The sequence below is a fragment of the Microtus oregoni genome, unplaced genomic scaffold (assembly GCF_018167655.1).
Source record: "Microtus oregoni isolate MIOR12 unplaced genomic scaffold, Mior012 000007F_ref0000211, whole genome shotgun sequence".
NCBI lineage: Eukaryota > Metazoa > Chordata > Mammalia > Rodentia > Cricetidae > Microtus > Microtus oregoni.
The window spans coordinates 56,602,063-56,616,341 of record NW_024543066.1 but is presented as its reverse complement, the minus strand read 5'-3'; the positions used below and the strand labels follow the sequence as shown (position 1 = coordinate 56,616,341).

At 48.2% G+C, this 14,279-nt stretch overlaps 1 protein-coding gene across 1 annotated transcript; it reads right to left on the bottom strand.

Annotated features, from left to right (window-relative positions):
* Positions 1-1,153: 1,153 nt before the first annotated feature.
* On the bottom strand, positions 1,154-10,899 carry LOC121450909 (protein S100-A10). The gene is made up of 3 exons (XM_041656290.1): positions 10,746-10,899; positions 4,752-4,904; positions 1,154-1,543 (listed from the first exon to the last, which is right to left on the bottom strand). Exons 2-3 carry the CDS (start codon positions 4,881-4,883, stop codon positions 1,382-1,384), a joined length of 294 nt encoding a protein of 97 aa, XP_041512224.1. The 5' UTR covers positions 4,884-4,904; positions 10,746-10,899; the 3' UTR covers positions 1,154-1,381.
* Between the last annotated feature and the right edge of the window lie 3,380 nt (positions 10,900-14,279).

Below are 14,279 nucleotides of genomic sequence, written 5' to 3'. Positions count from 1 at the left end.
TTTCTGACTCCCTTGAAGTTGGAACTTTGTTGTTTGGGGCTTGACTGTGGGACAGGATGAAGGCAGGGCTATAAACATCTGTCGTCCATGGACTGTGCCATGGGTTGTAAGATCCTGGAGTTGCCAGGTGTAACATGGCTTGTCTGTTCAGTAGGCAGCTTCCTGATGGAGGAGAAACATGGTGGTCTAGTTCTAGAACATGGATCTGGGGAGCCATTTCTGGGTCAGTCTAAATTCTTTAGCTGGCCATCTCCACCCCTTCATTTAATCAATGTATTGGTAAGCCTGCTGACACAGTCCTATGGTTGCAAAGCTATGATTTTTTCATTCCTTATTTACCTCAAGATGGGGACAAAATGGTTGCAGTTTTACTCTTGTCTTTATGGTGGATGAGTTTGTACTGAACTCTGGAAGTTTCCCCTGGAGTGACATTGATGTGTCCAATCCTAAAAGTAAGTTTTTTTTCTGGACATAGTGGTGTGTGCCTACAATCTCAGCTTTTACGAGAGAGGCAGGAGGATCAGAAGTTCAAGGTCACTCTCTGTTACTTAACACTTCAAATAACACATTTGAGGCCAGTCTGGAAATGTGTGACCTGTTTCAAAAAAATTGTTGTTTTCATTGTTGCTGACCTAATAACTGAACTGTTTCATCCAAAGTCCATGCAATGTATCTGTGTCATGTCTAGCATATTTCTTGACCTCTGGGAATTAGTAGATCACTGTTGTTGGGATTCTATCACTGAAGGGTCATATTATATCCCTTCCTATTTTGGCTCATTTTTTTTTGATGGACTTAGTTTGCTGAAGTTTTGCAATGAGAAAATGGGCTCAGATATTTCAGGCATCCAAGGTGCTGGCTATAAAAAGCACCCATTTAACTGGGGAAGACTTTGTTAAGGAGTTACAGAAGTAGAATATGTTCTTGAAGAGCCCTCTTGTAACAGTTTGAACTTTGATCCACCACATAGACATAGCTTCAAGAGCAAATAAAAAAGTCAGGCTCCAAGCCTGAATGGAGTGTGTTCTCATTTCGCTGGTTCTGTGAAGAAAGTCCTTTTGTGCGCTGGCTGCCCGAGGCTATGCTGACTCTTCAGGAGCCAAAGAAGCAGGGAGCAAGCATTTCAGAGGATGCAACAAACAACCACCTCAAATTCAGAACTAAAAAAAGGGACTGTCTTTATTGAGGGCAGAAGGGTGAAAACAATATAAAAATCACAAGCTTCTCTGTCGCTGCATTCCCTTTGCTTTCTCTGCTTGTCGAATTGGAGTTGGATGGCATCTGCACTTTCCTAAGGGCCCTGATCTGCTCTCGAGAAGCAGTGAGGCCGATTCCTCGGGGAGAAACGCATCAAGGAGGGAGTACCAGGACGCCACTGGGCCTACTTCTTTCCCTTCTGCTTCATGTGTACTACAAAATAGTCATTGCACGCAATGATGAGCCCTGCAACTAGTGACAGAAAGCTCTGGAAGCCGACTTTGCCGTCTCGGCACTGGTCCAGGTCCTTCATTATTTTGTCCACAGCCATGGGGTCCTTTTGATTCTATAAATAAATAAACATAAATAAATAAATGAGGAAGGAACAAAGGAAAACAGTATCAGCTAATGACGGGGATGACTACGTCGTACCCGATCCAAACTGCTGACAACCTGGGCACAAGCATAACCTCTCAAGTATTCAAGCTCTTGTCTCAGGTCCTCAGTGACCTTTGTAACTCCTCAGCGTGTTTTTGTTTGTCTTGGGAATCCACTTTTAGTAATGACATACTTAGATTATGCCTAAGAACCACACTTGCCACTTTTGACTTCACACTTAGATTTAAAAAAAAAAACAAAAAAACAAATTTTCATTACTGACACCATATTCAGACCCTTAGAAGGGGAACTCTTCATGTAGAAACCACCTCAGATCATTTGAGGGTAAGTTTCAGGTCCCTGTGGTATGTGCTTTAAGTAGGTGCTGATGAGGACACTGGGTTTTAGCTTTAGAGCAGATGCAGCGAGCTCTTCTTCCCTTCGTGTGGCTGGGACCCAGCAAGGGAGCCGTCCTATCTATCTTATTCTCTGTGTAGCCAGAGTCCATCACACAGTTTAGTTTGGCTTCACATATCAACTACGAATAGAGGAGTCTGGGTGCAAGTGCCCTCTCTAGGATGACTCCCATTCTTCATGGACTGGAACCAGGGCCTCCATATGCTAGTTATGTGCCCTGCCAGTGAGCTACTCCTGGCCTTCCTACCATTCTTTGAGTTGGTACACCCATGCCACCTTATTCTCGTCATTGGTATAACAATGATGTCATACATTGGACAAGTTGCAAAATAAGTGTGTGTGGCTGGGAGGGTGACTGGTGGGTAGGCGCCAGCACGAGAGCCTGAGTTTGGATCTGTAGCCCCATGAAAAGCTGGCGCTGCAGTGCACAGCAGCGCACTCCTGGAGTTTAAGCAGCAGGGAGGCAGAAACATAAAGACTTTCGAGGCTTACTGACCAGCTAGTCTAGCCAAATGGACCAGGTCCAGGGTCAGTGAGAGACCTTATTTCAAAAAAATGTGATAGGCCTGTGAGATAACTCAGTGGCTAATAGGGACTTTCTGCTATGACTGATGACCTAAGCTAGACCCCTGTAGCCTACTTCCCCAAGCTTTTCTCTGACCTCCACATGCATGTGATGGTACACAGAGATGCATACAAAATAAACAGACAAATGTAAAAAAAACAATAAGGCAGAGAATATTGAATATTGAGGAATGATACCTAACGTCAAACTTTGACCTTTACACACACACACACACACACAATCAAATGAATTTGTATGACAGAATCATAAACTCCTCAGTGCATAGCATTAATGCCCTGTATGGGGCAGGGAGAGACAGGCAGACTCCTTGACTTTCATCTTGTTTCAATGGTGATTAGTTCGACTATCCCTTTTGCTGCCACATTGGTTAGAAGTGCAAAAGTGTGGTAACTCCGATAGGTCCATGCTATCGCAGAGAGGGAAATAACCTCTGATGCATTAGAGGCTGTTAAAAGGCACTTATGCATTCCAATGACTGCAGAATTAGTGGGGGAACTGACGTGCAATATTTTCAACATGCTGGATGCATACAAACTGCACCAGAGATTTCCTATGGTAAAGGAGTCACATTGTCTACTGGAGGCTGCGAACTCCTCCCATAAGCTATCAACTGAAACCCTTCTCTGTGTAGCTAATTCTGGCCTCACCGCCTGCTTCCTGGCTGTGGTCAGAGTGAGTGAAATTTGGATGACATAAGCCATCTACTTTAGAAACAAAATGCTCTCTAAATGCCTGAGTACAGGTCTAGAGTGACGACCCTGTCTGTGCCTGGAATAAACTATTCCGCTGTGTGGAGCACACCCCACTGCAAACACCCCAACACTCTATGTTTCTCATGTCACAAAGCCTTGAGTATGAAAGGGTGTGTGTCATATGTCACACACGATTAACGGGTGTTTTAGCATCGAGAATGCCTCCGTTGATGTGATGGGCTGACTTAACAATGAATCCATTTTGCTCCTGAATTTTATGCTTGTCTAGAAGGATTACAACAAGTTAAAAGTGGGTATGCGAATAAGTATGTTCAGCGCTCTCATTTCAGAGAGGAGGGAACCAGGACTAGAGAGTGGGAGCAACCCACGGCTAGATCTTCTCAGCCCTTGTCCGGAACTGCAGCATGGTGCCCACGCCACAGAGAACTGTATACTCTAGCTCACTGAGATAGCGCTAGGGCCATTGCAGTTCGGAGGGAGGGACTGGGTCACGTAACCGATACTGATGATGTGTAAAAGCAGTCTTCTGCAAAGTCCTATGCTTATTAGCGCAAGAGTCAGACCCTTAGGTAATGTGCTATTTATCAGGCCAACGACAAGAGGCCGAATCCAGCCTTTACCATCACTTCCTTTTACCCTTCAGAGATGAATGCACTATTGAACATGCAGTGTAAGAACTATCCTTTATTTTCAGAAAAAGATGGGATTGTACCACAGTCTGCTATTGTATCAGGTGTGTTTGTCTTAGGTGAGCATTAAATTCAACACCTCTCTCCTGAGGACCTATGAAATCGAAGGACAATTATGCCTAGTGGACTCACTGTCTTGAGTGGCATATCTGAAGATTCCTAGTCTTCAGGGGTTGTTCAGTCTGACCGAAGTGAGGTCAAACCTAGACTGTGCTTCTAGGCTCCTAAGTTGACATTTTCATTGTAAAAGGCAATATTTCTAGAGTGACATTTTGCGTCAACAATTAACATGATCCCTTTATTGGTTAGTGCTGGAAAAAGAAGAAAATTCTTTTTGTCCCTGTGGATTTAAGAGGATTTGAGTACAGCAGAGTTCTCCAGTAGAGCTCTTTGTAGAAATGAGACCCTGGGTCAACCTGCAGCTCACACCCCCACATAAAGGAGATTCAAGTTGTTTCAAGCGGCAGGTGACGGGAATGTGGAGCCTCTGTCATGAGGGCTATAGCCCTGAGGAGCGGCATCCTTTATCCATTACACCCCGTGGAAAGACTTTTCTCGTCATGTTGTTCCAGTGGGTGTGGATATTTCCACCCACAGACTGAGGGCAGGGGCGGAGTCTCCTCCACTCTGCTGCCCCAGTGCTATCCTAACACTGTCTACTAAGTAAACAAATGAAACATTTCCAAATAGTGGCCCTACAGGGAAGGGATGGGAGAACAAGGGAAGGGCACTTTGACTTTTATGTCTGGTTCCAAGACTTTCAACACTTACTTCCAAAAACCCAGGGAACTCCCTTTCCATGAGCACTCTCAGGTCCTCCTTTGTCAAGTAGTCTTTGTCCCCTGCAAATCTGTGGAATGTCAGCATCATGGTTTCCATGGCGTGCTCCATCTGAGAAGGCATCTTGGAGAGGTCTGTTAAAACCTGTCGAAAGGCACAATGAAACAATCTGCATTAACTTTGAAACCACATGTACTGAAAGTCTGCAGGGGCAATTGGAAATGATAAAATAGATGTTTTTTTTCCAATAAAATTCAATCAATCTTGGGGTCTTCTGCTGGTGGCCACAGACATTTCAGGGATTGGACCTCAGAACGTGGGATTTGCCTGGCTGTCAGCTATTCTGCAGAGCTCCTAATCAAGATACAAAAGTTTAATTTTCTTGAAAAGCAAGACAAGAGATCTTCCTTTCAACTGCAAAACGCTAAATGAAAGAAGATGTTTCCTTATTTCCCTTGGCGCTGAAAATATGACTCTTAGACATGGCTGAACACCAACAAGCCACAAGTCCAACCTGGTTAACACAGAAACTTCATCGCTGCAGGCATGATGTAGGAATCTGGACTAATCTGATTCCAGCGGTTAGAAGTGAGCTTCCAGATGAAAATGTATACTCTCCTAGCACTCTGGACCTGTTCTCCAGTGGTAGATGTAGCTTTCCTGCCTGAGTACAAGCTTTGTAAAGTCCATTGTCCAGTTCAGCAGAGGAGGAATAGGTAAGAGTGCATGCAGGCTCCTTCGGGAGCCAGGTCCATTTTCAGCAGGACTCTCCAGAGTGTTTTCCTCACACTCTGTAGTGAAAGAGTGTATGGTGAAAGAATATGGGCCTTTCCCCATGAAGAGTTTAAAGAGAGGAAAGGAAGCGCTAGGTCACTGCGTTGTGGTACAATGAACTTGGGCAAACGTTTCGCCAGGACCCAGCTCCTAATGGAGCTCAGTATCCACATGTAGTTTTGAGTTCAGATAGAGGGAGAGGTTGGCACTTTCCCCGCTGAAGAACAACAGGAACTTGGGATGTGCTTTGGTCTGATTCCTGCCACTGACAGATGCCTGTTCAGTACAGATCCCCAAATTCTGTTAGCCACCCCAACACACACACAAGCACGGAACCCTAGAACCTCACTCATGCTCTGCACATCTCCTTATCACTGACCCATATCCCCTAGCTCTCTTTCCACTTTTTATTTTGGGACAGGGTCCCACTAAGTGGACTAGGATGGCCTTAACTTGAGATCCTCCTGCCTCTGCCTCTGCCTCTGCCTCTGCCTCTGCCTCTGCCTCTGCCTCTGCCTCTGCCTCTCTGCCTCTGCCTCTGCCTCTGCCTCTGCCTCTCTGCCTCTGCCTCTCTGCCTCTGCCTCTCTACCTCTGCCTCTGCCTCTGCCTCTGCCTCTGCCTCTGCCTCTGCCTCTGCCTCTGCCTCTGCCTCTGCCTCTCTGCCTCTGCCTCTCTGCCTCTGCCTCTGCCTCTGCCTCTGCCTCTGCCTCATGAGTAGCTGGTCTTACAGGCCTGTGCCACTAGGCCTGGCTCTGAGTATTATCTTTTACAAAGCCAAAGGTGTAGTACTGAACACTAGCATTGAAAAGTTAGGTTTAAGGATTAGAATTTCTACCCCTTTGTCTCCAATAAAGTACAAGAGCCAGTTACAGACAATGCCACTTCTGAGAGCACTGTCAATCAGGACCTGGCATGATTCATCTGCATGGCTTGGACAGCAACAAGGTGACATGTCAAGGTGCAAGGTGCCACGAAATCCGGAAGAGCCACTCCTTTCTCCTCCCTTCCCACGCTGCTCGGATCTGCCCCACCTCCCCACTCCCGGATATGGGTTTCTGGTGGTGGCAACAGGCTCCCAAGGAGTCTGCCTTGCCTGGATTGATTTGGAAGTGCAGGAACTGAAGAGAACTGAACTGGGAAAGTCACCTAAAGGACATGGGATGCCACCTCAGCCCTTCAACAACCCAGGAAAAGAGCCAGACACCAGGAAGTGTACTGCAGACCTAGAGAAAAAAGAGTAACAGGCAGGCTAGGGGTTCCCTCAAATAGAAAAACAGGTCAACTTAGTACTCCCCAGAAAGGCGAGTGGTAAGCCAAGGAAGCCCTGGCCTCTCTTGAATGTCCTCTTCAAGAGGGTGAGGACAGGCTACCTTAGCCAGGAGCGGGTGCTCGCGTCTGAGGTCAGTCCACTCCTTCCTTACCCAGCTGGTTATGAAGTGGCAAAGTTCCTCCCTGAAGCCTCATATCTGCCCTTTGGTCCTCCCTCCCTGGTTCCCCCTGGCTGTTTTATTTCCCACACCGGTGAACAGAGCAGCCAACTGACTCCCTGCTTGTTCGAGAGTCCTGCAGTAAGAACAGAGATGGGGGATGGCCACAAAGAGAAACTGAGTTGAAATTCACAGGTGATGCCCATGATCCCAGAGGGCCCTGAGCAGTGCTACACACAAGGAATTGTCCTGGAGAAAGTTTAAAAGGAGGCAGAGGATCCAGGTGTGGCAGGGGCAGTCCCAAGAGCTATGAACTGTCCTTTTCTGGGTGGGGCTGGCACCACCAGCTCACCCCATAGTGCGCTACTAGAGTGAAGCTTTCCAGGAACCCAAATCTGGCACCGTCACTCCACCTAACACCCCACAAACTCCACTCCGGATGGGGCACGTCTTCCCCTTCTGGTTGGGTAACACTTTGTCACGAGGGCCTTGGGACTCTGTCTGAGAGGCAGGGGAATCTGTTCTGTGTCCTGACACCCCATCCCATACCTGGTATACACAATCCGGTGCTGTTGTCCACCCAATCTGCCTTGGCCCTACAGCTGCCTTGGTCAAGAACCACATATTACTCTGTTTTAATTGAGAGATGATTAATTACCATTGTAAAACAGATGGTTCAAAGTAGCTGAGAAACAGATGAGATTATCCATAGATAGCTGACAGTTTGGCAGCTCAGAGTTCAGCAGCTAAAGGAGATGGGTTCTGGGAAGGGCGGAGAAAGGGGCCCAACAGGGCTCACCTAAGAACGTCATGGCAGAGTGCAGAGCACATTCCAGACACCACTGGGAGCAGAGGGGAGAGGGGGGATGCCTGTTCTGCTAAGCAGGTCTGGTCGGATGGCCAAGCTTCTCACTCCTGCCTGTGCTTTCTTTTGTTTTCATTCATCACACCTTCCACTGCCTCACGCCTTCCAGGGATGGACCCACCTGCCTCGGGGTCCACTCACTGGCTCCCTGGGTCACCTTCCCTTCAACCATTTGGTTCGTATGTCTGCTTATGATCCTCACATGTTAGCCTGAGCAACAGGTCTCAACTGTCTCTCTGCAGAAAACAACTCTGATTTTTGTAGCTCTTACACCAACACCTACCTTGCACACCTCACTTACGAGCTTAGGAGCCAAGAATGTTCTCATTCTCTCCCTTGGTCTTTCTGGGAGGCCCAGAAGGCAGGAGGGGAGTCCTTCTTCCTGAGCAATCCCAAATGTCTGTCCTGGACCTATGCCCAGGTCTAGGCTATAAATCTCAGAAGCTGGAGGCCTGATTTACTTTGTTCATCTGTATTTTGTCCATCTCATGCTTTTTTTTTTTTGAACCACCCAGAATTAATTAGGGTGTCAGGGAACATAAACATTCATTATTCAAAAAACATTTAGAGTTTCTGTTCTTTTGTTTAGGGGAGTTTGAAGAGCCCTTTGTTTTGTTTTGTTTTAATTGAATCCAGAAAGCATTTTTGAATCTGACCCTTAAAGTATATTTGGAGGAGTGAGTTTAAAATAATGGATTTTGGCTCAGGCTCTCTCACCAAACAAAACTTGCTTACTACAGATATGATCTGCAAAAGAAAGTTCCAGAAGCAATTCAGTAGGAAGAAAGAACTGAGAAACCTACTCTAATCCAACCAAAAACACCCACTTTTCTACCAGGAGCTGTCGTGATTCAGCCAAAACCAACGACAATATGGCGACAGTAGGGATTATTTAGTTGGAGAGGTAGAAAGTCCTGGACATTGCTTTAAAAGCAAGTCTCTCCCTCCCTCTCTCCCTCTGAGGAACTAGCACCTCACACATGCTAAGCCTACTACTCCCTTTTGCTTTCGCTGTATGGTTCCTAAGATTCCAGGCCTGAGGAAATGGGAAGCTTAGGACAGAGCCCATACTTTAGTCCAGCTTTTCCCAGCACTGTGAACATATTTTATAATTCTGAAAGAATCTCATTGTCTCCCTTAGCTATGTTTAAATGGATGGACTGTATCCAAGAGCATAACAGCATAACAGTTTAGTGCTTGAAATATCTCTCTCTCTCTCTCTCTCTCTCTCTCTCTCTCTCTCTCTCTCTCTCTCTAAAAATCGGGGAGGCATCCAGCCTCAGCACCACCCAGCCCAGGGCCTGACCACACTGGGGTGACTGCTCAGAAGCTGGCCAGAGGCCAGGCATAGGAGGACAAGGGCTTATCTCATTCTGTGTCCAGGAAAAGACAGGAAACAGATCACACAGAAATCAGAGTGAACCCAAATAACGCCAAGCAAACCAAAACTCCCGGTGGACTGAAATGCAGGCTCTAAGTCCTCTTTGGCTGTCAGGAGCATCCTCTTTAACCATGTTGAAAGGAGACTAAATAGACATTGCAAGGAATCTGTGGGGGAGACTAGGGTAAAGAAATCTCAGGGTGTCACACGAACTCATCCCTGCACAACTCCTGGCACTATCGTTTGCAGTTTGCTGAAACCCACTGAAGACCAAGCTGTCTGACAGGGTGTTTGTTTCCACTTCAAACTCAAACTTCAGGAGGAGAAACATGCAGCACCAACCGGAAACCTCTCAAGCAGAGAAGCAAAGCCCAGTGAAACTGAGGCCTCCCGCCATAGGGCAGCAACCTGGTGCTAACCATCAACGGTCTTGCCACGGCCTTGCCAGTCTAACCACTACCCTCCCAGGCAGCTCAGTCAAGAAATCCCTCCTTCAGGTTGGTGGCCAGTTCGAGTGTGACTCATTTCCTCTTGGAACTGCCCTGGAAGATGGCACAGTTCCTCTTTTCCTTCAGGGAGTGTTCTGTCCAAGCATCCACAGCTATCGACCAGCGAGGCCGCACCCATGGTCTCACAGCTGAGTCACAGGTCTCAGATCACTAGGAGGATCCTGGAACCCTTCGTGCTAACTCCACCCAACAGAACTTAGCTTCCCTGGGGTGGGGGTGGGAGGATGAAGGGAGGTGGGTTAGCGAATTTCAGTATTTGGCCCTAGGCTCTTTGCCGATCTGTTACTTTTCTGTTTGCCTTGCCAATCTCACAATAGTTCTCAGGAGACCTCCCAGGAAGGTCTGGAAAAGAGGTCAATCCTGTGGCCAAGCTCAGGCCCTGACCTCCATCTGTGGCATCACATCAAATCAATTTGGGCCTGAAGATTGCTCACCAAGACTGCTCTCACTCCACCTCCTGCTGGGTCCCTTTCTTAAATTCAATAGCAAGAGAGAAACTTGCTAGAGAAAAATCGCCTCACTCCCTCTCACCCCAGAACTTCTTCATGAAGACAACAAACAGAAGGCCTTGCCTTCGCCCTGAGATCCTTCCCCACTAACCTGCAACTTGCACTGGGGCAGATCACCTAGCGGAGCAGGGCCCTTTAAAAAGGGAATCCTCCAGCTGCCAAGCCGCCAGTCCTCCCTGGCCCAGATTGGTTCCGGCAGCCCTGCTGTGGAGAGGCTAGGAACATCTGGACTGAGGTCTGGCTAGCACTAGTTAACTCCTAAGACTGTTGCAAAGTAGGAATGGCGAGAGTGAAGAATAGTATGCCAAAGGGAAGAGGTCAAAGGAACAGCGGCCCCAACGCCAGGGTGGGGTAGCTGCAGACAAGCGTCGCCTCCGCCCCAACGGGTCTGGGGGTGTCTGCAAGTGGGAGGGTGGCCCCACCCAGGCCCACGGGGCACAGCACTTCCCAAAGCCGAGCTGGAGTTCCGATCGAGCAGGGTATGGCGTTCCCCTGGGCAGATGCGGGGGAGAGACTCACCTGGCCCTCGAGGCGCAGCAGTCGTAGGAAGAACTGGACACAGCGGAGAGGAGCTCGCTGATGGCCGGGAGTCTTTGTACGCGGGGCGGGTGCAAAGGGCGGAGGCGCCCCGGAGCGGGAGGAGCCTGGAGGGCAGGCAGCCGCGCTCCCCACCGGCTCCTCCCTTCCTGCCCCCCACCCCACCCCGCCCCAACACACACACACACACACACACACACACACACACACACACACACACACACACACGCCGGTCACACACCCTTCCCACTCTACTCTGCTGACAGATGAACCTCGCCCGTCCCCAGGGACAGTCCTATTGTAAGCGTCCCTGCAAGCAGGAATGCTCTTAGTCTCGAATATTTCAGGGCATCCCCACCCAGAGCCGTGCCCTTCCTTTCGGGTTTGGTTTTAGAAAGTGGGTGAGTGTAGAAATAAGAATCCGGCCGTCCTGCGGGCGGGGCACACTGGCCCAGACCCAGAGCCAAGTGGTTCTACCGGAACCTACAGGTTTAGGAATCATTTTCTGAATGACAAGGAGAAATGTGTGGAGACCTGTACACCTGGGCAGCTCTCAAAATAGACCACCTAGTTTGCTCTTGGATCTGATCCTGGCGGTCGGTCCTGGGGTCTCCAAGGTTAAGCGCAGAAGCTAGGCCCCTGTGCTCCTGCCTAGCCTTGGCGGTGGTGTTGGCTCAGTCAGCTTCAGGGGCCTCTTGGATCTCTTGGAAAAGGGCTCACCTTTCCTGATACAGCTTGTGGAGCTGTTGCCAATGTCGCTACAAGCAGTTTCTGGGCCTCCTTTTCGACTCTTCTTGACCCCATAAAGTTGTTTGAAGAAATTTCTGGAAGGTACTTAGAGAAAACTGAAGTGTCTCCTAACTGACTTTCACCCCCCACCCCGTGCTTATTTTTATTGTGGTTTGGGGTTAGATGCAGACTCCTAGCAGCTGACTGGAGACACGGCCAGTCCCTAGCACCGGGGTTTCCCCTGTTTCCAGAGGAAGTCCTGGAGGAATGAGAGATTCCAAAGGAATGAACAGAATCAGGGAATCCTCCAAGTGCCACCACGTGACAGTCTTGGCAGGAGTCAGGAAAACCCAACTTTTTTCAGCTCTCTTTTCTCCAGGGTCTGCTAAATCTCAGCTCCGCTCTTCACAGGGCGGTTCTTCCAGTTCTTCCTACAGGCCTCCTAGGCCCCAGGTCATCTGCACCAGGGGAGGAAATCCTGCCCCTTCCCTTTGGTCTCAGGGAAGATGCAATTGTATTTAAGAAATTTCTACTGCTGGCTTTCTTCAGCTGGGCCACAAGCCTTAGGATGTTTAGTGTGTGCTAGGCCCTGGGGCTTCAGAAAAGCAAGAATTGTCTTTTCTCTCAAAGAACCCTAACCTTTCTGGGGAAGTAGTAAGTAAAATTCCTGTTCTAATGGAAGTTTCACCCCAAACCCTGGCATCCATATACCCAAAGAGTCTGGAATGTTCTAGTGGAAGTTCCACACCCGAGGCTCCTCTCCCATCTCTCTCCAAACTGCCGCATCTCAGAAAGCCTGCCAAATGACCATCCCTCCCCCAGAGATGCTCAAGACTTTTCCTACCGGATATTTAAACTGCCCCCTAGAAAACAGGCACATGGATTTTTGGTCTCTCTTTCCTGTCTCCTCTCTGGAGGTTAGAAAATCATCCGGGAACGTTTTACCCATTAAACCTGGGCTTTTTCCAATTCTGTTTGATTTGGCCTGATTTGGATGCTGTATCAGCGAAGAGGCTTATAGGGTGCAAAAAATTTTCAAATCCCAGTGATTGGTGAGCAATACAAGAATGTTGGAGAGGGGCTTCTAAGACCCCTTGGGAGAGGGGGAACAATCTGCATCATGGAGGAAGCAACATTTGATGAAAACTCAAATAATCCAGCTGTCACTGTAACTCTTCAATCTGTAAAAATGTTACAACCTTTGAAAAATGTGTGTGGGCTCTGATTGTGTCTGAATGAATGTGTTTCGAAGTTGTTATGTGACTGTGTAAGTGCACACACTCCCACGTGCACATGTGGCTCTCAGAGGACAGTTTTTAGGAGTCTGTTCTTCCCTGGTTCTGTGGGATTCGGGGATTGAACTCAGGTCATCAGGCTTCCACAGCAATACCTGTACTCTCTGAGCCCTCCTGCTGACCTAAGCATCATCTTCCTTCCGTGGAGGGCTTGGAAAACATAACAACTAAAACAATAAGTAAATTTATTTATAAATGCACAAACCATGCATTTCTTTCTAGTCTTATGTATATATTTACATAATTATGATTATACCATTAGGAATTTTTCCTAATGCGAGCTCTCTGCCAATGCAAATTCCCAATCAAGACAAATCAAAACAAGCCAAATTAAGAAATATCCAGGTTTAATGGGATTCCTGCACTCTCGGGTATCCCTGAGGGGCCGCGAATGCAACCACCAGGAGGAAGGAAAAGGGACCACGTGATCCTCTTTTGAGAGTTCACTTAAATACTCCGTGCAAGTGGTCTTGACCACTTAGGGATTTGGAGTCCAGATCAATACAGCTCTCAGGCCTGGGGGCTAGGATAGATGCTAGGGGCTGGGGTCTATGCTCCCAACTTAACAATACTGATTTTGAAAATTTGTAGTATTCTCTTTTTGCTCCACAACATTCCTCCTCTCCCTGCTCCCTCTCTGTTGTGGAGGTTTTGGGGATTCACCCAGGGCTTCCCACATGCTAGCTAAGCCCCCTACTGCTGAGTTGCATCTCTGGTCCACTTTCACTTTTCTGCATCACTGTCTATCAAGAGCACCACGTTCACCCACTCACTTCCCCTTTTCATTCAGTTCCTTTTTTCTTATTCGCTAGCGGACTCTGGATTCCGAAGCCCTGGTGTGGGGGGTCCCATGAAGAAGCTGAGTTTTTGAAACACTGCTGAACAGAACCAGCAGGATGAAGATGACAGCAAGGGCATTCTCCCTGCTCCCAGAGGAGTTTCTTAGCTGCTCTGTGTACTGATAGGTCCATGAAACTTCCAGCACTTGTGAATCTTTAGGAAGCTGGGTGTGGTGATGCATGTTGATAATCCTAACTCTTGGGAGGCAAGAAGATTGTGCATTTGAGGCCTGCCTGGGTTACACAGTGAGGTGGTCAAAAAACAAACCAAAACCAAAACACTCCTCTCCAGGAAAACTGATCCCAGCCAAGTTATCTCTGCAGGAGATGCTTATGCCTTGTCAATGGCATGGATCAGGGAGGCCAGCCCTGCTTCCCTCAGAGCAGAGACCATTTCCTGATCCAGAGCTGCTTAGAAGAAAAATAGAACTGGAGCAAGCAATGAGCGGGAGATGTGCAGAGAGCAGCAAACGGAGCGGCACTGGAAGAACAGGGGCTGGATACGGTGTGGTTCCTGGAATGGCGAGGAAAGGAGCTACAAGTTGCCCAGCAGGCTTGTGGTACCTTCTAGGGTGCAGAATGCTAGCAGCAGGAGAGTCTCTCTAACAGTAAGGCAATGCTAGAAATCCTTCCTGCTTCCCCATGAGGCAAAG